General features: G+C 38.4%; 1 protein-coding gene across 1 annotated transcript in view; it reads right to left on the bottom strand.

The window, feature by feature from the left end:
• Positions 1 to 1,690: 1,690 nt before the first annotated feature.
• Positions 1,691 to 24,232, bottom strand: part of LOC146004205 (heme A synthase COX15) — a 78,030-nt gene continuing 55,488 nt past the window's right edge. Inside the window, exons 7-10 of the mRNA XM_083142873.1 lie at positions 21,094 to 21,346; positions 15,752 to 15,906; positions 6,978 to 7,091; positions 1,691 to 2,655 (exon numbers count right to left, since the gene is read on the bottom strand). Of these exons, the coding sequence (XP_082998999.1) occupies positions 2,515 to 2,655; positions 6,978 to 7,091; positions 15,752 to 15,906; positions 21,094 to 21,346 (663 nt within the window). The 3' untranslated portion in view covers positions 1,691 to 2,514. The remainder of the gene's footprint in view (positions 2,656 to 6,977; positions 7,092 to 15,751; positions 15,907 to 21,093; positions 21,347 to 24,232) is intronic.

Below are 24,232 nucleotides of genomic sequence, written 5' to 3'. Positions count from 1 at the left end.
GTTTGCAATAGTGCTTGCAGCCGCTACTGCGAGAAGAGCCTAGCAGAACCGTCCCTCATGCCCTTAAAGAAAGTGTTGTGCCAACTGTTGTGAAGGTGTACTTTATAAATATAGCTAATGCTTTCCTTTTGCTTTGAACAAAATACATAATCATAGGACTATCTAGGTGCAATGAAAACGTTGTTACAGATGGGAATGAATTAACTCTTGTAAATACTTGTAGGACGTACTACCGAGAATGAACAAAGTTAACTGGGGGAGGTACTATTGATAGTGAACAAAGTTAATTGTAAATTACTATGCACATAAGTGCGAAAATAGCAGGAAGTCTTGTTCTTTGAACTTCACAGGTAGGATTTTGCTGCATAATGTAATCCTGATACAAAGAATGAACTCGGGAAAGTTAAACTCCATGGAACAACATGGCTACGCCTTGCCAAGCAGGCAATAGTTAACTGGTTTCTGGTCAGCACATGAAATCCCTTTACTGCTTTTATCTGGTTTTCTAGATTAGATAAGAAGAAAGAAAGAAGAATGGGAAACTATATTCCTTTGGCTTTGCTAATTGGTATTCTAAGAGAATGCTTTGAAAAGTCTTGCCTCCTATGCAATAACTCTGGCAACACTGCTCACACACACGCGAAATTGTGTGAGAATAATCGCTGATTCACTGACTGTAGCGACATCTATCAGCGTTCACCTGCAACATCACAAATGTGCCCAATAGTGAGTAAAATGGCGACGTACATGGATGTGCGGTTGAAACAATGTGCTGTTATTGCATTCCTCACAGCAGAGGGTTGAGCACCTGTTGACGTTCAACGATGAATGAGTGCTGTCTATGGTGATGCCTGTGTAGATGTGTGTACTGTCAGGAGGTGGGCAAGGAATCTGAAAGGCGACAATCCACAACGAGCCTGCATGATCAGATCCGCAGTGGACGACCCATAACAGTCACAGATGCACAGGGAAAGTGTTGATAATGACCACCTTTTGAGACTATGACGGCATAGTCCACACACAATTTTTGGAGTACGGAACCACTGTAAACTCCGATCGGTACATGAAGACATTGGAGAAACTCCGCACACGATTACTGCGAGTTAGGCCTAGCAAGGGCACAATTCTTGAACATGACAATGCTCTCCCACACGCAAGTCACCAAACACAAGATGCATTGCAGCTTCTCAAATTCCACGAGATTTTACTCCACCTGCCGTACTGCCCAGATCTCGCACCTTGTGACTTTTTCCTTTCTCTGAGGCTGAAAGAGCGACTGAAGGGACACCGTTACACCAGTGATGCAGAGGTGCAAGCAAATGTGCATTGCTGGAGCCAGGAGAAGATGCCAGATTTCTTCGCTGATGGGATGCAACAAGTTGTCCGACGTTGGCATTTGTGTGTGGACAATGATGGTGACTACGTGGAATAGTAGTGACACCCTGGTGACAAGCTTTAAGAAGACATATAGTTCATGTATCTTGCATATTATTGACGTTATTGCATAGGATGCAAAGTTTTTCAAAACACCCTTGTAAAGCACACAACAGGGTAGAAAACTTCCACAGCCATTCTGATCGTACATGTACGATATACACATTCACAGACTACTTGAAACACCAATAATTATTTTGGGACATGATGTATATTGTAGACAAAACAACAGTTTGTGAAAATAAATACTAGTCACTCAAAAAACTTACAAACATTTTATTTAAACTTTGATTCCATGACAAATTTTTCAATAGTGTTTTACATACAGCTAATGGATGTATTGTACAATATAAATTCAGATAAGGTTTTCACTCAGATAACAGTATTCAAAGCATGAAAAAATGAAATCCTTGAAAAACTTTTTGACTGCGAACTTGTGTCAAATGTCACACATAAATAACAGCTAATTTGCACTGCGTTTATATTGTTGTTAATACTAGATGTTCTCTCTGTGTGAAGTATATCATTATTCTCCACAATTACAAATGTAGAAAGATTCAGAAAAAGACTAGAACTGACTAGAAAATCAAACCAAGGTACTGAGAACATAATTGTTTGTACTCAGATAAGTACATCACATCTCATTGTATAAATGTTTTCATTTCTGTATACTTCCTTTTATTTACTATGTCAATCTAACCATAACAATCCATACAGTTTCATGTTCTACATTTAATAATGACCCACTTTACCTCAGATGTTTAATCACCTTGTTTCTCCTTAAAAGTAAGTATCTCATTATTGATGTACCTAAATCTCCCTGTGTAAACAGGAAACTTTAGTCATGTAAATGGTATAAAAATCACATTAGCAAGTTTTTTAAAAGTTCTTAATGTTCCCATTTTCCAGAGAATTACCTGCACCATCTCATTTAATTCTTAGTAGCATTGTTCTAGCATGACAATTGCATTTCCAGTATTATGAAGTACAAAACAGTACTACAATTAATTTTGTACAAAATTAGTTGTTAGTGGAATGGTTAAATACCAGAGCCCAATGGATCTATCAAGAGTGAACTTCTCATTTAGGCAATTTCTTAACTAGTTTCAACTCGTGAGTAAGCCAAACAGCTGTGGACAGAAGAACTAAGGAACTGGCTTGGTGACTGGAAGCAAGAGAAACTGGCACATACGTCAGCAAAGTAGCAATTCCAAGAGCAACCTGAAAGAAATAAAGTAAATATATGAAGTGTTATTGACATGCAATGTTGTGTTTGACTAGTTTCCAACTCTTCAATATATTGGTACTTTGTACTGTACGAGGGTCACTATTTATATTTTGAGCCTAACAATGAAAAAACAGGAATTTGGCATTGAAAACTGCTTTATTGTTTTTCGAAGTATTCTCCTTTATGGTCAATACACTTTTGCATTCGTTCGAACCATTTGTCAAAGCAGTTTTTACAATCTTCTTGAGACACCTCCATAATATGGTTTTTGAACGCATCAACGGCATTTTCCGCCGACGAAAATCGTTGTCCCCACAATTTATTCTTGACATTCGGGAACAAGAAGAAGTCATTGGGTGCCAAATCAGGACTGTCCGGCAGATGACCCATCAATTCGATTTTTTGACTGTTCATAAAGTCGGTTGTTAGACGAGATGTGTGACAGCTGGCATTGTCTTGATGAAGAATGATCCGACGGCGTTTGTTTGTTTTCCGTATTTGACTGAAGAACTCTGGCAAACAAATTGTTGTGTACCATTCAGAGTTGACCGTTCTACGTTCCTCTAAACGCACAGTTGCCACATGACCAGTTTTCCCGAAAAAACAGGTGACCCTTTGTTTCGATGTGCTTCGAGCGTGAACAACTTTTGTTGGATTGGGTTCACCTTGAAACACCCATACAGTCGACTGTTGTTTACGTTCCAGCTCATATGCATATATCCATGATTCGTCACCTGTTACAATCTTATATACGTCTTTTGAAGCACCACGATTGTATTTATTGAGCATTTGTTTGCACCAATTGACGCGAGCGTCTTTTTCAGTTTTTGGCAAATTGTGTGGGATCCAACGAGAACATATCTTTCTCACAGCTAAATGATCATGTAATATTTTATATATGCTGGTGGAACTAATGCCTATGGTTGCCTCAATCTCACAGTATGTCACATGACGATCTTGCAGTATTAGGTTTTGCACAGCATCAATGTTTTCTTGAACAACAACTGATTTTGGACGACCTTCGCGAATCTCGTCGGTGAGCGAATGGCGGCCACGATTAAATTCGTTATACCAGCGTTTCACAGTGGCAAAGGATGGGGCTTCATCGCCAAATGTGGAAGTAAGTTCATCGATGCACTCTTGTCTTGATAATCCACGTCGAAAATCGTAAAAAAATCATCGCACGAAAATGTTCACGAGTTAATTCCATTTTATTGTTGCCGCGCAATCTCCAAGGCAACATAAACAACACAAATGAAGCTATTGACAAAACATTTGAAGTACGTTATGGTCAATAATGCCAGATGATTCCGTGCAAACGTCAAATCACGCCTAACTTCAATCAGTGTTGCCAAGGCTCAAAATATAAATAGTGACCCTCGTAAAACCTAAATTATATGTTCTTTAGCGGTTGGGAATAAAGAATATAATATGTGGGAGGAAAATTTAGAATTCACGAAATACAATACGAGGGGCATACTGAAAGTAATGAGCAAACCGAGTTTTGGTTTTATTCAAGAAAAACATGCTACATTATAATCAACAGACTTTTCTTTACTTTTCAACAGTCTCCATTTCTTTGCAAACATTTTCCCCACCTTTCTGGAAGCTTGAAAATAACCTTACGGTAGAACTCCGTTCCAGTGCTCGCAGACATTGACACACTGCTTTCTGTATGTCCGTCATCAGGTAGCGTTGGCCTCGTAACTGTTCCTTCACAAAACCGAACAGGTGATAGTTGGAGGATGCAATGTCGGGACTGTAGGGAGGGTGATGCGGAAGTTCCCACCCCATTATCCTCCCTGGTGAACTGACCAGATTGTGGGCACGGATTATCATGTTGATCCTCTGCCGCTTTGTTTCCGGTTCATAATGATGGAACCAGCTTTCATCACCGATCACAATACTCAATAAAAAAATCATTGCTTTAATTGTGATATCTTCAAAGAAGTTTTTGAACGGTGTTATTTTGCTACACTTTGTAGTCTGCCATCAATAAATGTGGGACCCAGTGACAACATATTTTTGATAACCTAACCTTGTAATCATTTCTTGCACTCCACTGTGTCCTATCTCAGGTACTGCTACAATTGTATCCACAGTGAACCATCTGTCTTCTTTAATGATGTCAACTCTTTCCATGTTGCATTCCATGGAGGCAGTTCATGGGCAACCTGTCCAAGGCTAATGTATGATGCTTGTTTTTCCATCTTTAAAGTGTTTTACCCATCTTCTATTGTGAATTTCAGCAGCAGGAATTCCCTCTTTAACAAGGAATTCAATCACAGCACGCTGTCAAAATGAAACATCACTGTGAGCCATTTTGAAAGAACTGCCTGCACTCACACGACAGAAGCTAATGATGTCACACTACCTTGACACATTCAGTAAAGTCTGCATTTTGTGATGATTCTTATTTTTGAAAAATTATTGCTCAATGCTTTCAGAATGCCCCTGACCATGAAGGATTAGATGTATAATGTGAGGAAATATAAAATCAGGTTCCACTGTGTGTCAATTTCTTGCAAACAAAATTTTGCAGTTTCTGACACTGAATTGCCAAATATGCTTTGTACAGTTTAATTTGTAACTAGGGTTCCAACTGATAAACTATTAACAATGCAAATATTAACCCTTACAATAGCTTGGTACACTTCTGTTCAGAGAAACAGGCACACTTGTTTGAGTTAAAGATCAGCTTCTGAGCCGATCGAGCATTGGAGTACAGCCAAAGTACAGGTTCGGGAAAACAACACTCGGCATTGTTGCTTACCACTAAAGCTTTTCACCAGATGCGGGAATTTTCTGACATGCCAAGCGAAAAGAAACGACGGTTACAGGAAAGACTTGAATTTTAATTATTAATGCAATGCAGTGTCCAATTTTACAAGAGAATGGTGGGAAAAAATTCAGGAAAATATGTTTGAGATACTCAGTATCCCATAACTAATAATAATATAAAAATTGCCTGAATGCGTGCGCTTGGGGAAAAGGTCATATTCATTTGAAAGCAGAGGGGAGTGAATGGTGGTTCCATTACTTCATTCCCTTGCTAACGTAACAGCAACGTCAATGTTCACCAAGAGGACCGGGGTTCGAATTCCAAGCTGAGCATGGGTGTCCTTTGATAGTGTCCCTTCATCAATTTTCCCATATCATCATTTATCTTCTTTGTCACGATTAACTAAAAGTGGAAGAAAAGCGAAGCTAACAAAAAATAAATCAAATTGACATTCAAGATGCAGACGGGAGAAAATAAACAATCCAAGCCAATAAGAATATCTATCACGGCCCGAATGACGTGACTTCAGGATCACTTTCGTTACTTTCTATTACGCATGCAAACTGTTTTTCTAGCTTGTAATTTGAACACGAAAGTAGGATAATAAAGCTCCCAAAATCAATGTCTTCATGACATGGATAAATGTCTTCATATTTTCCTGAAAAATCAATCTTCGTCAAATAGTTAGTTTAAAAATATAATTATGTATGTGCCATTGATTTATAAGATTCGTCGCCACATATCAGAATCTGCTATGTTGATAGAAGCTAGAGCACAAAGATTATTAGGGGTTGGAAACACTAACCTTGCACAAAAGCACGTCTTTGATCATCTTCATGAATACACACACGCAACATTAACTTATAGTCTGCGAGCAATGTATGCACAGAATAGACACACTACACCATGAAGCGTATTGCTTTCAAATTAATGTAATTAGAGAGAAGGGACATTGAAAGTTTGGAACCGGACAGGTAAAAGTGCAATCTTCAGGAGAAATAACCCTAATAGCATACTGTTTCGCATCGTGGCTTGTGTCCATGTCGGTAAAATGACAGCTTCGTAAGCTGAAATCCTAGGTTCGATTCCCCGCATGATCAAAGTATTTTCTTTACTTTTTCTGCCAAACGGTTGTCATGAAAAGTATTTCACCAAGTCACAGCTTTATACTTTGTTGTTGTTCATGTGACAAGGAGAAAATAATTATTGAAAGGACTATGCGTGTTGCATAATTTTGAGTTTGGAACGTATTTTTCTTTATTGCGTTGTTACGTCACCAGAAGATCAAACGTTATTCTTCTGTGAAAGAAAAATCACAGAATTTATGTTCGAAACTTTGGGTTTATTAAATAAAAAAGTAAATGTCTAAATATGCAACTTCTTTCGCACTGCGGTCACCTTGAAACATGCATTTCATAAGGAGGTCAATGATCCTTTCAGGTTCTTCAAGGACCATTTGGAATTTCATATTGGAACTTTATCGATATCGGCCAAAATTTCAGTGACACATCCCTAAAAAATAATAATAATTACCTGAATCCAAGCCATTGTCGCTACTGCTGTTGTAGCTGCATATGCTCGAGGTGGAAGCTTCCTTCTGCGAGACAGCAACCAGAGTCCAGTTATGAGAAAAAGCGTAGATGTGCCCTGCGTTAAGAATCAACAAATATCATTCATGTGATGAAACAGCCTGCACACCATGAACAAATGTTAGCACATAGGTAGAAATGTGTACACTGTAAGAGAAGTTTCTAAAATTTCCAAGTCCTCAAGATTTTAAAACAGCTAGAACAGTAAGAAATTAGAAAAAAATGTTAGCTGCTCAATTGTAGTAGTTCCATGTCAAATATGAAAAGCAAATAATGGACCATTCAGTAGAGCAACTGAGTGCCATCTCCAGTGGAAAATTTTCCAACCATGTCCCTGCATATTCTGTGGTGTATATGGCCTGCCAATGTTCTTTTGGCGGTGCTAATTGGGATGGCCATCAACACTAAGCCGAAACTTTCAATTAATTTATTTGACTATATTATGTAACCCCTGGAAACACGTACCTGGTGTAAGGCCTGAGGTGTTGTCCTGCCTAGGGCTGTTGCTCACACACACATACGCACGTGTTTCCCAAACTGTAATCGTTTCTGCATTGTCCATCACCAAACTGTCTATCGTAACCGTCTATCACAAACTGTGTCTATAATAAAACTGTTCATCACAACTATTACAAAACTGTCTCTCACAATTCTCTATCAACTGTCTATCATAACTGTTCCCCAAAAACTGACCTTTCCTCTTCCCCGACCGCACTATATATTTCTTACCAATGTCCTGTTGGCGGAAGTCGGGGGACAGGCACTTTTAGTAAAATGCTGAGTTAACCCTAGACAGGAAACAAACTCGACAGAACCTTGGCAGGCCATATACACCACAACATGCAGCTCTGGGTTCACCCAACCTATGGGTAGTTAAGGTAGCCTGCAGAGAGGGGGTAAGGGTAAAGATTGCTGGAGCATGATGATGATTACATCAACTCCAGAATGGCCGAGATCTGGAATGTGTGCAAACCTACCACCACATACTCTATGCATCTCATGCTTTATCTTTTTACTCCATGAAACATAAATCTTGGAAATTAATTTATTTTGAAAATAAAATATCTCAGGTATGTAAATAAACACAGTGACTTCTCTAACTCCACCAACTCACTTGGTTTTGGTGGCATCTTTCACCAAGTATTCTGAGAAACAAGATTTATAAGAAGTGTTACAAAAATGTTCACTCCACATATGAGTTCTAGCTTCATATTAGATGGCATTACAAGGAAGTTTGAATTTATCTGCTTTTGGCTAAAACCAGATGCAGGAAGCACTGTGCTACTCCCATACACTCCTGAATATTGAAGATCTCAAACCTTTGCACATCCATATTTCCTTCTTGAATGTTTATTCAAAAGTCTCAGTCAAAAATTCAACCAAACTGCATTGAAAATTTTGTTAAATGGTTATTATTAAGTGTTTGCAGATTCGTTGGAATAAAGAATCTAACTAATGCTTCACTCCGACTTTTCACGTTAAAAAAAAATCATTATAATATTTACCCATTTTAAATTGCCACAAGTCGGCTTATCCGCCCCTGAACGCATTGCATCGTTTTAAGGTATTCCCGATGTTGTTACTATGATAAACACCAGAAGGCAGCACCTGCCGTGCATCTTGGCCGGTTAAAAAAATTGTATGCTTCGACACACAGAAGTTCACCACTCACCGCTCAAGCAACACGGTGCACAATGCCAAGCAGACACCGCATCGCAAGCTGCGAACGAGGAACAATGCCTTGTTGAATACTAGTAATCGTTATGTATGGAAAACGTCGGAAACAAAGTGATAGCATGCTGAACTTATAGTTACGATTATTTATGCGAAGGTGGAAATTCTTTGTGGATCAGAGGATCGACGAGTTTTAAGTGCATTCTATCTACACGCCTGGAAACTAGGATCACGATGGAAGAATCCAGTTGCTGATGAATATGTTGCCATATCTCCTAGAACATCGCAGTTTTCCTGATCAGGCTGAACCCACGACGTTGGATAAAGAGGGATGTTTGAAGGGTGCTTCATTGCTGCGACATCTTGATTTTGACACCGAAAAGAGGGGCACAGTGCCAGAAATCCTATACACGACAGTTCCGTCCTTGAGGCTAAGACGTGGCAACGTCACACAACTTCGCAACCACCTCACAGGTATGTGTTGACTCGTGTGATAAAAGAGAGTATTTGACGAGATGCATTAAGCTTACTACAAAAGATAAACTGGGTGTCTCGCTGCCCAACAGATCACGTTAAACTTTTACTCTGAACTATAACAGAACGTTTCTGACGTCAATTACGTGTGATTGTGTAAATTATGAGAAGCACACTGCTTCAGTGTTTTTGGCATGTTACGCATGGAATGTAGTTCAACATTTAAACATGTAATTTTCCTTACATCGTAACAAGCTCTACTACGTTTTGAACTCAAAAATCTCGGAATGTTAAATTTCTTCATTTTGTGCAAGTAAAATTGTGATTGCTTTTGACACCATTTGATCAAGATTAAACTGCACATACGTGAATGTGGCGATTAGAGAAGATTTTTCCATGGTTAAAATTGTGTGCGTGATGAAATACAAGAAATCAACTCGAGGCAATCGCAACGTTGATCCCTTTAAGCGGTTAGTGATAAAGGACATAGTAAATAAATTGATATACTTGAATGATGAATGCAATAATGATTCTTCGTTCCTCCCCCTTGCTTTTACCAATGAAGTAAAATTACTTGACCTCGCGATCGAGCAACAGCATATAATCTTATTTGTTTGTAACCAATGTAAATCGTATGGTAAACAAAAAAGGGTGTTTAGTTAAAAATGCACAAAGCCTTAAGATGAATATTAGTTATCGTGATTGTTTAAGTAAATGGGATATTTTGCTGGACAAAATACATAGTAAAGTTACTAAATATATTGTTGAATTGACGTCTGTATACTTATAGCACTTAAAGAAATGAGGAATGGGAAAGCAACGGGCACTGATGAAATTCCTGTTGAACTTATCAAATGCCTGGGAGATGGAAAAAGAGAAATACTGCACTTATGCAATGAAATCTATGAGAAAGGGGATTGGCCACAAGATTTCACGGAGACTGTTTTGGTACCTCTGCAGAAGAAAAGCAATGCCAGAAAATATTCTGAGTACAGGACAATCTGCTTGATATCTCATTCGGCAAAAATTCTTCTAAGAATTCTGAACAGACGCCTATACTCGCAGGTCAGTGGCGAGTTAGAGGAAGAACAGTTTGGTTTCAGGAAAGGAAGAGGTACAAGGGATGCAATTGGTTTACTGAGGACCATTGGGGAAAGATATTTAGAGAAAGGAAAGGAGGTGTTTGTAGTATTTGTAGAATACTGTAGACCTGTAGACCTGGAGAAAGCCTTTGATAGAGTGAATTGGGTTAAACTTTCAGAAATTCTGAAGAAAATTGGTGTAGATTGGAAAGAGAGAAGACTTCTAAGCAACTTATACATGAATCAACAAGTTAAAGTGAGAACAGGAGACGAGATGACAGAAGGCTGTGAAATTGGAAGAGGAGTACGACAAGGATGCTGTCTATCGCCTACTTTAATATCTATTTAGAAGATATAGTGAAAAATTGTTTCCAGGGCACAGGAGGTGTCAAATTGGGAGGAAGAAGAATAAACTGCATAAGATTTGCTGATGACATGGCATTATTCGCTGAGGATGAAATAACCATAAAAAGTATGTTAGAAGAGTTGAACAGCAGCTGTGACCAGTATGGGATGAAGATTAATGTAAACAAGACAAAGGCAATGGCCATAGGATGGAAACCAAGGAATATTAATGTGAGAGCAAACAGTGAAAGAATCCAGCAAGTGGATAGATTCAAGTACCTCGGTTGCACTATAAGCAGTGGCATGAGCTGCAACCAAGAAGTGAAAATGAGAATCGCAATAGCAAAAGAAGCTTTCAATAGAAGAAATGTTTTTTGTGGACCCTTGGACATAGGTCTAAGGAAGAGATTAGTGAAATGTTCTGTGTGGAGTGTAGCACTATATGGTGCAGAAACCTGGACGTTGAGAAGAAATGAAGAAAAACGACTCGAAGCTTTTGATATGTGGACATGGCGAAAAATGGAGCATGTAAAATGGAGCATGTAAAATGGTTGGACAAGGTAAGAAATGAAGCCATACTGAAAACAGTTGGTGAAAAAAGATCTATACTGGAGACCATCAAGAAGAGGAAATGAAACTGGTTAGGACACTGTCTAAGAAGGAACTACCTGCTAAGGGATGCCTTGGAGGGATTGGTTGAAGGAGGAAAAGTCTGTGGAAGAAAGAGACATCAGCTTATGGATGATATTAAATTAACTGGGTCGTATGCTATTACGAAGAGTAAGGCAGAGAATACGGAAAGCTGGAAATTGCAGTGAAAAACCTGCCAATTAGGCAGAAAACAATGAATGAATGAATACATATGTTTATGCATGTATTGTTACTGCCATATAACATGGTTTATTAGCAAGAAACTTACTCAAACTATTTCGAAATTGAAGTGCAGGGTTATCACGTCCTTGTTGGGTGAGAAGATGTATTGTTGAATAAATCTCAGTTAATAAATTTTTCGTATTGTACCGTCCTTTACCCACAAAAACGACGAGATCGCAAGATATAGAATAGCCAATTAGTGGCAAGGTAGTTAGTAAAATTAGAGTAGTTGGTTAGTATTTTGGAAGTATACATGTTGGATCATTCTTGATTTACTGTGTTTGACAAATTATAATACTAAACACGACGATTTGATATGTAAAGGAACTATCATTAGTTTTATTTGGAGTACATAGCTCATTACCAGTGATGGTTCTAAAGGAACCCTCAAGAGACATGAACAACACATCATAAGCTTCAACACTCAGAAACATTTGTGCGTTCTACTAAATAAGTGTGTCTTCATATCCACGGCCTATTCCACTCTCTCCTCTCAATATAGACCAAGTAAAATGTTGCACTTAGTTTAATTTGCAGTGGAGTAATATCAAAATTTGTTTCATAAATAACCCATGGTGCAACAGCCCATTGAGAGCCCAGGCCTACCTACCGACTGCCGGCCTCACTCCCACCTGATCCTACTCAGAGTGGGCGATCATCCAACCAGTTACGGAGTGATGTGTGGTCAGCACAACGAACCCCCACTTGTTGTTGTAGGTTTTCATGAGCAGGTTACGCTACTCATTCGTAGCTCCCCAAATTCGTCACGATGGTGGGTAACCATAAACAGGCTGAAATCTTAGGAGAAAAGTTGTTACGCGTCCACCAGGAGACTCGAACCTCAGGTGTCCCGTAGCCGGAGCCCAAAGCATGACACCTTAGACCGCACGGGCATGGTGTAGGACAAATTTGTTTCATCCATACCCGAAATACTGTATATGCAAATCTGGTAAAACCAGGCAGATGTGAGGGTGTAGGAATGTATTTTGCTGGTGTCACGGCATTAAGAGCAAATTAACATGTAAGACTTTCACTGATTGAGTGAATCGTTGTTTTAAGTCCACTTTATGCACACAAAGGCTAATCGGGACTGGACACACAGTTTAAAGTGGGATCCGAACCACTATGAGCCTCCACCAGGTATCGAACCTGGGACCCCTTGATTACAAGATGACGACGCTACCACTGCGCCATCGGAGAGGCCCCTTAAGGCGAGGAGGGACAATTACGCACTAGTTGTGCATTTATTTCAATATCGTCGGTTTGGGCACAGTTATTTAAAAAAGGGTTTGGTATGCAAGAGAGTATGAATTTCTCTCCATGTTGCAAGTGGAAACTGTTTTTCAAGTTGATTAGCAAGCTAGACACGATGTTTGAAAAATATGATTAATAATTATTTACAGAATCCCATGTATTTATTATTGGAAATCGACTTCAAGTTACGGCTAATCAAATGGGAGTTTCGACTTTTCCTACTACTACAATGTGTCCTTTTTCCATCCATGTACTTTTCTACGTCATTGGATGTTTGATATGCCCAAGAGAACGAATAAAATAATGGTCCCATAAACCTAATGCATTTCTCCTTGCCTCGTACGGCCATCCTGGCAGTGTTGCCAAACCTGATGTGCATAAAAGAGCTACATTTCACCATTAATAGAGATAAAGATGACTTTCAAGGAGCTAGATTAACAAAGGCTGCATAAAGTGCCTCCTACGGTAATTTTATGTGTCAGAGGGGTGGGGGCAGTGCTATTACCGTTAGCTTTAAAGTGATGGCAATTTATTCTTAGTTTTCGCCGCCTAGTTTTAGCAGCATCACCCATCTCAATAATTGGCCTCCCTGATGACGCAGTGGTAGCATCATCGCCTTGTACAGAGGTTGTTCAGCGTATATTTGACCAAACGCGATTCCTCCCCCCTGCACTCAGAATGAACTCACCCAACCTTGGTCAGGCATGTTTGTCAGTGTAGTGTGTGAGCTGTAAAAGAGTGGTTGTGTTTTCTCACTGGGCCAAAAATCCCGCCCAAACTGAGCTGCTTTTTGGGAGGAGTGCGTTGTATAACTTTCCAAGTGTTTGAGTTTTCTCGCTTGGCCGAAAATGCTGCCAAAACAGTTGCTTTTGGGAAAGTTATGTTGTAGCCCTTTATGACGCAAATTTCAGTGTGTCAATGATCAGGAAGTAGTGTAAGAGCAAGGATTGTGACGTTAGTTTGACTTTATTCAAGAATGTGATCTGCAAGTATAAGGATTGCATGGCCCCTGCGTTCGGTTCTCCAACAAAGGAGACAAGAACACGCCCGTGTACACAAGCCAACACCAGTATGTAAGTGCAAGGTGCGGTTAACAGTTTCCAAAGACATATTTCGATGATTCGCCATCTGTCTTTGGGTCGGTGGATTCTCTTGCATGCCCATTCTGCGAAGTTTCGCCTGCATACTGGTGGTGGCTTGTGTGCACGGCCGTGTTCTCGTGCCCTTTGTTGGAGAACCGAACGCTGGGGCCATGCAATCCTTATACTTGCCGATCACATTCTTGAATAAAGTCAAACTAACGTCACAATTCTTGCTCTTACACTACTTCCTGATCATTGACACACTGAACTTTGCGTCATAAAAGGCTACAACATAACCTTCCCAAAAGCAACTGTTTTGGCAGCATTTTCGGCCAAGCGAGAAAACTCAAACACTTGGAAAGTTATACAACGCACTCCTCCCAAAAAGCGGCTCAGTTTTGGCGGGATTTTTGGCCCAGTGAGAAAACACAACCACTCTTTTACAGCTCACACACTACACTGACAAACATGCCCGACCAAGGTTGGGTGAGTTCATTCTGAGTGAAAAAAAAAAGGTAAAGTAGCTTAGCACCACGCCATGAAGGCGTATAGGGGGTGTGGGGGTAACGCCCCACACTTTCTTGATCTGGTCGTGAGTGGGGGTGATGTGATCAGCACCATGCCCCTGACCGCCTTTACCCCCCAGGTTTCCCCAGGTACCCATGTTATTCGACACTGGGTGGGTGCCGGGGCCACTTCCATCGTTAGAAAAGATCCCGGATTTGAACCGGCCGGGGATCGAACCCGGGACCTTTAGCATGGTAGTCAGACGCGTTACCGACTGAGCCACCGCGGCCACCTCATTCTGAGTGCAGGGGGAAGGAATCGCGTTTGGTCAAATATACGCTGAACAGCCTCTGTAATCAAGGGGTCCCGGGTTCGATTCCCAATGGAGGCACATAGAGGTTCGGATCTCACTTTAAACTGTATGTCCAGTCCCGATTAGCCTTACTGTGCATAAAGTGGACTTAAAACACCAAATCAATCATCCAATGATGTTCACATGATATTGAAAATAAAGGATTCCCGGATAATATTATTGTCATCTTCACCTTAGCCACAGCGCTATATACAAAAATACCTGAGGAGGAAAGAGGGGGTGGGTGATGCAGCCTATATATGAATATCACGTCACGTGCAAAATGTACGGTCATGGCAAAGGTTGGTCTTTATGGGCCGGAGCCAGTGGTGGCATCATGGTGGGGCAGAGGGCGGGTGCCACAGTTTACAGTCAAACGAGTGCACGAAAGAGCCAGATCTGGCTCCAAAAGAGCGAAGTTGGCAACAGTGATCCACAGCTGTCTCAGCGGGAAAAACCTAGGGGAAATTGTCCCTCCTCGCCTTGATATTCATGAAAAGTTGTCTGATCACCTGCTGAGAAGAAAAAGGCAAAATTGTTTAGGAAGGTATTCTTAGTTTCACCAAACTTCAAACACAGGGTCTCAAAAAGTTCTTGAAATACTCAATAATGCATATTACTCATTCTTCTCGTTTTCAAAATTATACCTCTTGCATCTGTCTAGCTTGATCCATTACCAAGATTTGCACATTTGAAAATGTCAATAAACTGGTCAAAATGTAGTTTTATCCGGTACTCTTGAATAGGTTCCCATAAAAATAAGATCCACGCCCACTCACCAAAAATGGCCTAAACCTGAGGGGTCAAAAACAACATCTGCCTAATTTGATATATTAACAAAAACGAAATCAATAAATTCTAGTCACTTTAATTTGTTACAGTAACAAGAGAAACAATACCGATATAACTCATTAGAATGCCCGTTATACCATACTCATAAGAATTTCCAACATTGTTTCCAAATTTATAAACATGAAATAAATTATAGTCAGCTTAGAGCATATAATATTAGTTTAAATAAAAGACCAAAGGAAACCACATTACAAAATAGTAAAAAATCATAACAAAATCTTACCAGTACTCTATGTTGAAACTGAACAGTTGTAGGATTTTCTGTGATGTTACTGGCTTTAGGAGAGTAGGCCATTATATCATCAGGAACCCATCTGTCAGCCATTTTAGGGAAGGAGTTATATACAAGTCCAGCATCTAGTCCAGCAACAAATGCCCCTTAAATACAGAAATATTAGAATTACTAACATGGATTTGAAACAAAAGTACTATACAGTTCAGACTGCTTTATACGTAATTCAGTTCTGCATAATTCTGTTTTATACGTAAATTACTGTAGGTCCCGGCAAAATATAATTTAAAAACATGTTAAACTTTCTTTGTAGGTAATGCATTTACCATACATAATTTGGTGTTATGTGCACTAATTTCCATAACATACAGTTGATTTGTACATAATCAAGCTACAACAATGTCACAAAAGTGCACATTCCTTGTACTTACAAAAACACAAGGCGAGTTTCAAATACGAAGCAGGATATGCCGTCAGTCTCGCGTTGCAAGAAAACAAACCAAAATGTCGGATTTCTTTAAACCAGGGTCAAGTTCAAAATGAATCTTTCTCTTTAATGTTTAAGTTCTACCTACGTAGGCCTACTGAATCATTTTTTGAGTTACATTTGAACATAGAATAATTTGTGAATTTTCTTACACTAACAATAATATTATGCGAGATTCCATGTTAACATTAAAAGTGAAAAGATGTTCAAGTTCAGTATGAAAAATTCTAGTTCACCAAAACTATATTGTTTACTGTAGTACTTATTTCGGTATTAAAGTGTTCACTAATGAAGTGGCAAATGTAATGTATTTAAGAATTAAACTTTTAGATTCGTTAATTTACCATTTTATGACAGAAATAACCTCTATTATACTGTATCTTCTTCCTCCAAATAGATACATCTACAGTATTTTGATAATGATATGACATGGTATCTAAATCTGATTTGTAAATAATTCTCAGTTATGTATACGTATTATTTTCTCTTCACCTTGACATATGCATAATTCAGGTTCAACTGTATTATTACAGTGAAACTCCGATTTTACGTTTTCCTGCATCACACATTCAATCCTCATAATCCCATGTCATAAAAATTTTGTGGCATTTTCATGTTTTTTAACCTTGACCACCTGAGAAATATTAAATTGAGGTTCCACTGAGCAGGTGACGAAGCAATGAACACATCAAAAAAAGTTTAAATTAATTTTTAAAAAAAAATCATGATTGTATGCCACTAAGGAAACTTAATTTGCTTCAGATTCAAACAAAGTAATGGAATATCTTTGTACCTCTATTTGTAAAGAAAATACTCAACTTACATAAAACCCAACAGAGTAAGTCAATTTAGTCCCTCCAGATGAAACTGCATGCTCTATTTTTACACATGTGACTCTACGACTAATTATTAGGCAATAGTAACATATTATACCATGCAGTGTTCTTGCGTGCAAGAAGTTTACCTTGAACAGTTAGGAAACTGCGGCATGCTGTGTTCTTGCATGCAAGAAGTTTTCACAAAACTCGACATTCATACAGTTTATCATAAAGATGGGGCAAGAGATTTTGAACCTGACTGTCCAAGTTTCATAAATTTCCATCGCCTACAGCCAGAGTTATAGTTTCTTGAAGAAACACTGGAAAAGAACATTCTCAACACACAATGACCCTTTCATTTTCCTTCAGTCTGCTTTTTCTTGCCACCATGTTGATACAGTTGAGTTGTTGTCTTGAGAAAACAATGAGTGTGAAATTCGTCTCAATATTCACAATGACCCTTCATTGTCATGGGCATTCTCAAGCATTGGGGGGAGTCCGAGTCAGTTTGAGTTCAGCATTTCCATAACAAGGGCGGTGTAAAATTATTCGCTTATTGTTTATTCCTACAGTTGTGAGAGGATTCAATACAGCCCTTATGTTCCACTGTTGTGCAATAGTGTGTGTTCTGAGAGTTATTTAATAATTCCTTCCGCTAGCAGTTAGTTCGGCAACAGCGAAATAACACTGGAGCATATTGACTGGACTAGTGTTCCTTCTAAAAGCGTACACAGGCTTGGTACCTATGGAAGGAGCACCTTAATGTTCACACTCACGGTACCTATTGTGACATCAGACGTCATTCAAAATGCCTACTCAAAAAAAAATATAGTGAACATATAAATAACATAACAACCGAATGTACTACAAACCCAAAGAGATTCTTCACATTACTAAATTCAACAAAACAAAGCCCACATATACCTAAGAAATTGTTCATAATGGATAAGATAGAGCCGAACTTTTCAATACTTTTTTCATGAGAACTTCTCCCCTCTCTCAGCTTCCGACCCTCTCCCCCACTTAAATTCTGTCTGTCCTCACACACTATCTTCAATCAAAACGTTCCCTGAGGAAATAATATACCATCTCGCTTTATTGCCCCTCCACCGGTTTCTAGGTTCAGATGAAATCCCCATAATATTCCTGCGTAAAACTGCTGGCTCCTTGGCTCTTCTCCTGTCTGCCTTACTCAACAAATGTTTCTCTGAGGGTGTGTTTCCGAAAAACTTCAAACGTTCCAACATTGTGCCCATTCACAAAACTGGAGATAAAAAAATGTGTAAAATCCTATACACCAATCTCACTTCTATCGCCACTATCAATTATTTGTGAAATAATTATCAAAAACAGGCTACTTCAGTTTACGTCACCGTATATCAATACAGGATAACATGGTTTTCTTCCAGGCAGCTCTTGCCTAACAAATCTTTCAGTCTTACTTTCGTATGCTGCCAGAGTTATTGATAATAACTCCCAACTTGACACTATATATTTGGATATTTCGAAAGCCTTTGACAAAATTAACCATACATTTCTTCTACATAAATTATCATCCAGATTTAACATCCATGGAAATTTTCTCTCTTTACTGCATGACTAACTCCATGAGCGTGAACGTGTTGCTCTTTCAGGTTCCTCTTCTAACTTTCTTCCTGTTTTGTCTGGAGTTCCTCTTAGGTCCACTCCTATTCCTTCTGTACATGAATGACCTCACTGAAAAACTGTCTTCTCTCCCTATCAATATACATTTGTGTGGATGATTGTAAACTCTTCAAGGAGATCTCATCGCATCATAACATGACGATTCTTCAAAATGCTCTCACAGAACTTGTTAAGTGGTGTCGTCAGTGGAATCTAGAATTACACCCTCAGAAATGGTCTTTCCTTACTTTTTACCTTAAAAAGAACAAAGTGGTGTCTGCTTATGCTATTGAAAACAATTCAATTCAAAAAGTTTCCACTCAAATGGACCTAGGTATTATCATGGATGAAAAACTCACTTTTAATTATCATATTATAGCCACCACTAAAAAAGCCATGCGCCTTCTTCAGGTTCTATACAGATTTAGTGAAGTTCAAAGACCATCATCTCTAGCCTTATTCTTTAAATCTTTCATCTCGCCGTCCTTCAATACTGCTCCCCAATTTGGGCAATGGCATCAAAAACAAATCTTACCAGAATAGATTCTGTTCTGTTTCTTTCTTGCCAATGTTCACCATAGAATACCTTTTTTCTGACATCTATCCAAATCAGACACCATGGCTGCTCTAAATATTCACTCTTCATCCATTCGTCGTGATCAAGCTGACATGACATTTTTATAGAAGACAGTTTGATTTGATTTGATTTTAAAATTTTGGGTGCGTCAGCACTTAGGCCATTTTGCACCCATCACATTATACAGGGTCCAGCCCCTTATCTTTACAAAGAATAACTCTAACGTTGCATAAGTAAAATCTTAAAATGTTCTGACTTTCGTTAAAAGCTGAGGCTGTAAAGGAGCACTCAGCACACACAAGGACAAAAAACAGGACAACACACACAAAATTATACTGGCCAGAGTGCCAGTCGCCAGAGCCTCGTTCGTCTGCAAAATGCAGTCCAGGGTGTACTAACGTGGAAGTGAGGTTGATAGTTGGGTGTACTACGTGGAAAATCAGCCCTTACACCTCCTTATAGAAGATAATAAATGGCAAAATCAGAACAGATCTCCTATCAGTAAATTCACACTTACTGTACCCCAAAAGCAAACGCACAACCTTCAACTCTTTCACAACCCAACCACAAGGCTATCCCTTCTACAACACTCCTTGTTTGACAGGCTGCCAGAAAGCTACAACAAACTTCCCCTGAATGTAGATATTTTCCTTCCAGAACGTAATTTTTATATATTACTGACCAAGAACATGTAAATCTATCCCATCTTGTTATTGTTTTTATCTTTTGTTATTTTTTGTTTCTGCTTTATGTTGTTTCAGTGTAAAATGGGCAAATAAGACTGTATCTGAAACTCCGAGTAAATAAATAAATAATGTAACATGCCACATGCAATAACTTGAAAACAATTCAAGATATTTTAACATGGAGTTTACCATTTGATTTGGAAGAAAATTTCACATGATATTGCCACATGTCCCTATTCCCATTTGAAAAACTAAGTTGAATCAAAGATGGTGGATGAGGTGTGTAACATGCAGCAAGGATGCAGTACTTGGACTCCTATATATTGGGTATGTTTAAATTGATGTCCAATAACATATGCAGAAATTACATGGGTGGATCCACACTTTTCAATCGCCCTGTAAATTGTATTGTATTGTGTTGTGTTTTGGTAAAATTAATAAGTATTTTACTTATACAGTATATGCATCACTGTAAATTATTTCTACAATTCAGTCATTTTTCTTATGGATATGAAAGCACAATTTAAGTACTAAAATTCTTACATGAATATTTAAATACCCAGTTTCTTCTACATCTAAACTTTTCAGGGTCACCTGGTCATATGTATAGATGCAGAGAGTGAATAAACATTCAAACTCTTTATTTTACAAAATGTCATTTTATACACAAGATATGCGCACTATCAGTTATCAAAATTGGTAATTTTACATCAACACTTTTGGTGAAAATTTCAGTTTTATTTTTCTTGTATTTTCATTCTTCCAACTTTTGCATAGCATTAAAGTAAAGTAAAGTGCTCCCCTGGGCTTTGCATCTTGCCATGAAGGCGTATAGGGGGTGTGGAGATAGGGCCCCACAGCTGAAGGTGGGGATGCTGTGATCAGCACCTCGTGCCTGGCCACCTTTAACCTCCAGGTATCCACTTTATGCGAAACTTTATGCGAAGCTGGTTGGGTGCCAGAGCCACTTGAACAGGTGGAAAAAATCCTGGTTCTCCCCCACCAGGGATCAAACCTGGGTCTCTCGCATGGTAGTCAGACACACTAATGACGGAGCAACCACAGCTCTAGCATTACATAATAAATTTTATAAACAAAATTTAGTATTTAAAAAACTTTACCAGATATTGCAGTTAAGAATATCATTCCTTTGCAGGAATGTGCAAACATTCTAAACCTCCGTGCTGCTGCGGTAACTTCGACACTCTGTGGTGGCAGAAGATGATCAAGGGCTGACCACAAGAAAAGAGTGTATAACACAAATGCTGAGCCAAGGTGAGCAGCTAAACGATACTGTGATACACGGGGAACATCACCTTCCTTATGGAAACGATCTTCTAGGCCAGATTGCACCATGTACCACCCTAACAAACCCTGGAATAAAAATATCACTTTTTTAAAACAAAGTACAGACATAATAAAATAGAAAGCGTTCACACTTACTCATTATCCTAAACATATCAGTGCCATAGAAAATCTTATAGAATAGAAGCAGCAAATGAAATTTTAAAAAAATATATGCTAAAATAGGTTTGAAAGGTAGTTTTAACCGCTTGCCTAACAAATTAATTTCCATTATCCGGTCCCAAATCTTGGAATTTTTTAAATCCCGTTTCTATGTTCTATATTGTAAGCTCATTACTAAGAATACATATTTTGCCTGAAATATAGCTCAAAACATAGAATACATATAATACATAATACATATAAAACTTCTTTTATTATCCTGAGTTAACTCAGGCTACACACAAATGCATGAAAAATGAACATAATATAAGAAAACTTATTTTAATAAAAAGTTTATACTTTACTGCCTCTAAATATTGTATATATGAAATGAAAGTTTAAACAATTGAGTTCACTCACTTATAAACATTATGTATATTTGTGTATATATAATGAACAAATTTTATTACTCGAGCTAATGAAGCATATCATCATGATAAAGTAAACACAATATCTTGCCTTTAAATGTTGGACATATGTTTTTAAAATCTTACAAATTGCAGTTCTGATTCTGAAATTATTAGATATTACATAGGCACAGTGCAGTAAGCTCTGAAGCATGGAGGGGGACGTTGCAATCTGGGCCGTAGTAATGTGATTGAGTCCAATTTTAATGTGATTCAGTGCCAATCTTCTTTGCATTTTTGGCATCTCTCACTCTGCTACATATTCCAAGCATCAAGCTGTGTAAGGTGCTGCTTCCAGGTGAGCATTTGCTGTACTTTGTAGCAGAGAGTCTCTCACGAGTTTGTACGGGATAAAAAAGATGGAACAAGAAAAAGTGATAATGTAAAAAGTAGGGATGGGACCGATTAATCGGTACTCTATCGGTATCAGGCGATATAGGCATATCGGTAAAATTACCGATTATTTTACCGATCTGATATATCGATAAATATCTGATAGTTTAGTGCAAAATTCTGCCATTTTTGTTGTGATTTTTATGGATAATCTCCATGCCCTACTTTTTTAAAAAGTAAATGTCTAAATATGCAATTTCTCTTGCACTGCAGTCACTTTGAAACACACATTTTTTAAGGAGGTCAATGAACCTTTCAGGTTCTTCCAGGACCATTTCTAATTTTATATCGGATTGGTAGAATATCGGTTATCGGTATTGGTAAATTTTATATCGGTACTTTATTGGTATCGGCCAAAATTTCATATCGTTCCATCCCTAGTAAAAAGTGAACCTAGTACCTGCCTGAGTTTACTCAGGATAATAAGGCAAGCAGTTAACTAAGGAAAACATTTCTACACAAGTATTCAAAGGATTTTTACTACAATATAGTTCTGTATATGAAATATTGGACAGGGCCCCTAATTCGAGTTTTTTCTTTATCCCAAATTTGGCCCACACAATGAAGAAATAAAAAATGCACATTAAAAGTCACAGCAACATGTACCTTGATGATAGTTGAAATTTTTAGATCTACATAGGTCATTCCGCGGGACAAAAAGGATTTACAACAATGGATCTTAATGAATAACCTAGCTAGGTTCAAAAATTCTGACTACCATCAAGATTCAAGATGTAATTTCAGGACTGTCTCCTATCATTTTGTTATGGATGCATTATGTAAAATAACAATTTTTTCTCTTCTTTACTTACACATGATGAATTTCTTTTTAAGTGGTTCTATGTACTAATTTGTTGCTCTGAAACATTCCATTCTCTCCTAAATTCCAAACTTACTCTTTGGTTATAAGTCAATTTTCAATTAGTCAAAAAATGAAATTTTACTGCAGGCAGTTATTTACAGCAATTCTTTAATTAGGAAACATTGCAGGCATGATACACATATTGAATCATCATTTTTAAGAACCTTTACAGGTGCCTAATATAAAATTATACTCTAATATTTTCTTTAATTAATTCAGCGTGGCTTAACTGAAAGCAAGAGAAAATCGCAGTTTGTGACTTAAGTGCCTTTTCCCGAACACCCTATATATAATCCTGAGGTTACAAAAATTTCTGTGTTGACCCACTATTGGGGTGCATCTTCAGATGGGAGCCCATGTGCTGATCACCCATCACCCAATGAAAAGCTGTTTGATAGGCCCTGCCCTTTCAACGTCTATTGCACTCTGGAATTTGAGTACTTAATTTTAATGGAAAATTTTAGACACGGTTTCTTTTCTCTTACAATATTTCAAATTTACTATTTTCCTTTCCTTCCTTTTTTAAATACTTGCAAGTATTTAAAAGACACATCAATAATAATATGGCAGAATTGCATTCAATTGCAGACTATTTATAGAAATACAGTGAAACCTCAATTTTACGTTTTTCAAGGGACGAAGTTGAAAGAACTTAAAATGCAAGAAAATGTAAAACGAGGAACATACAATCATGGTTCCACTGTAACTAATTAACAGTACTGTTCTGAATTCTATCATTCAGTACAAAGTAATTTCTTGAAGAGAAAAAAGGAAGAAAAAAAAAGAAAGTAATTTCTGTTCCGCACTGTGACTGTGCAGTCTGAGGCTTTGGACTCGGGCTGCAGGATGCACATTGGTTTGAGGCTCCTGGGGGAAGCGTAAAAACTTTTCCCCTGATATTTCGGCCAATGTATGGGCCCTGTGGTTACCCACCCTCATGAGGAAATTGAGAAGCTACAAATGAGTAGAATAACTTTCCAACAATGACTGGGGGTTCGTCGTGCTGACCACATGTCACCTTGTAACTGGTTAAATGATCCCCCACCTCTGCTGAGTCATGTGGAACTGAGGCCGGCAGTCAGTAGGTAGGCA

Source organism: Lepisma saccharinum, chromosome 21 (assembly GCF_977018435.1).
Source record: "Lepisma saccharinum chromosome 21, izLepSacc3.1, whole genome shotgun sequence".
NCBI classification, from domain to species: Eukaryota; Metazoa; Arthropoda; class Insecta; order Zygentoma; family Lepismatidae; genus Lepisma; species Lepisma saccharinum.
This window is presented reverse-complemented; position numbering and strand designations above follow the sequence as displayed.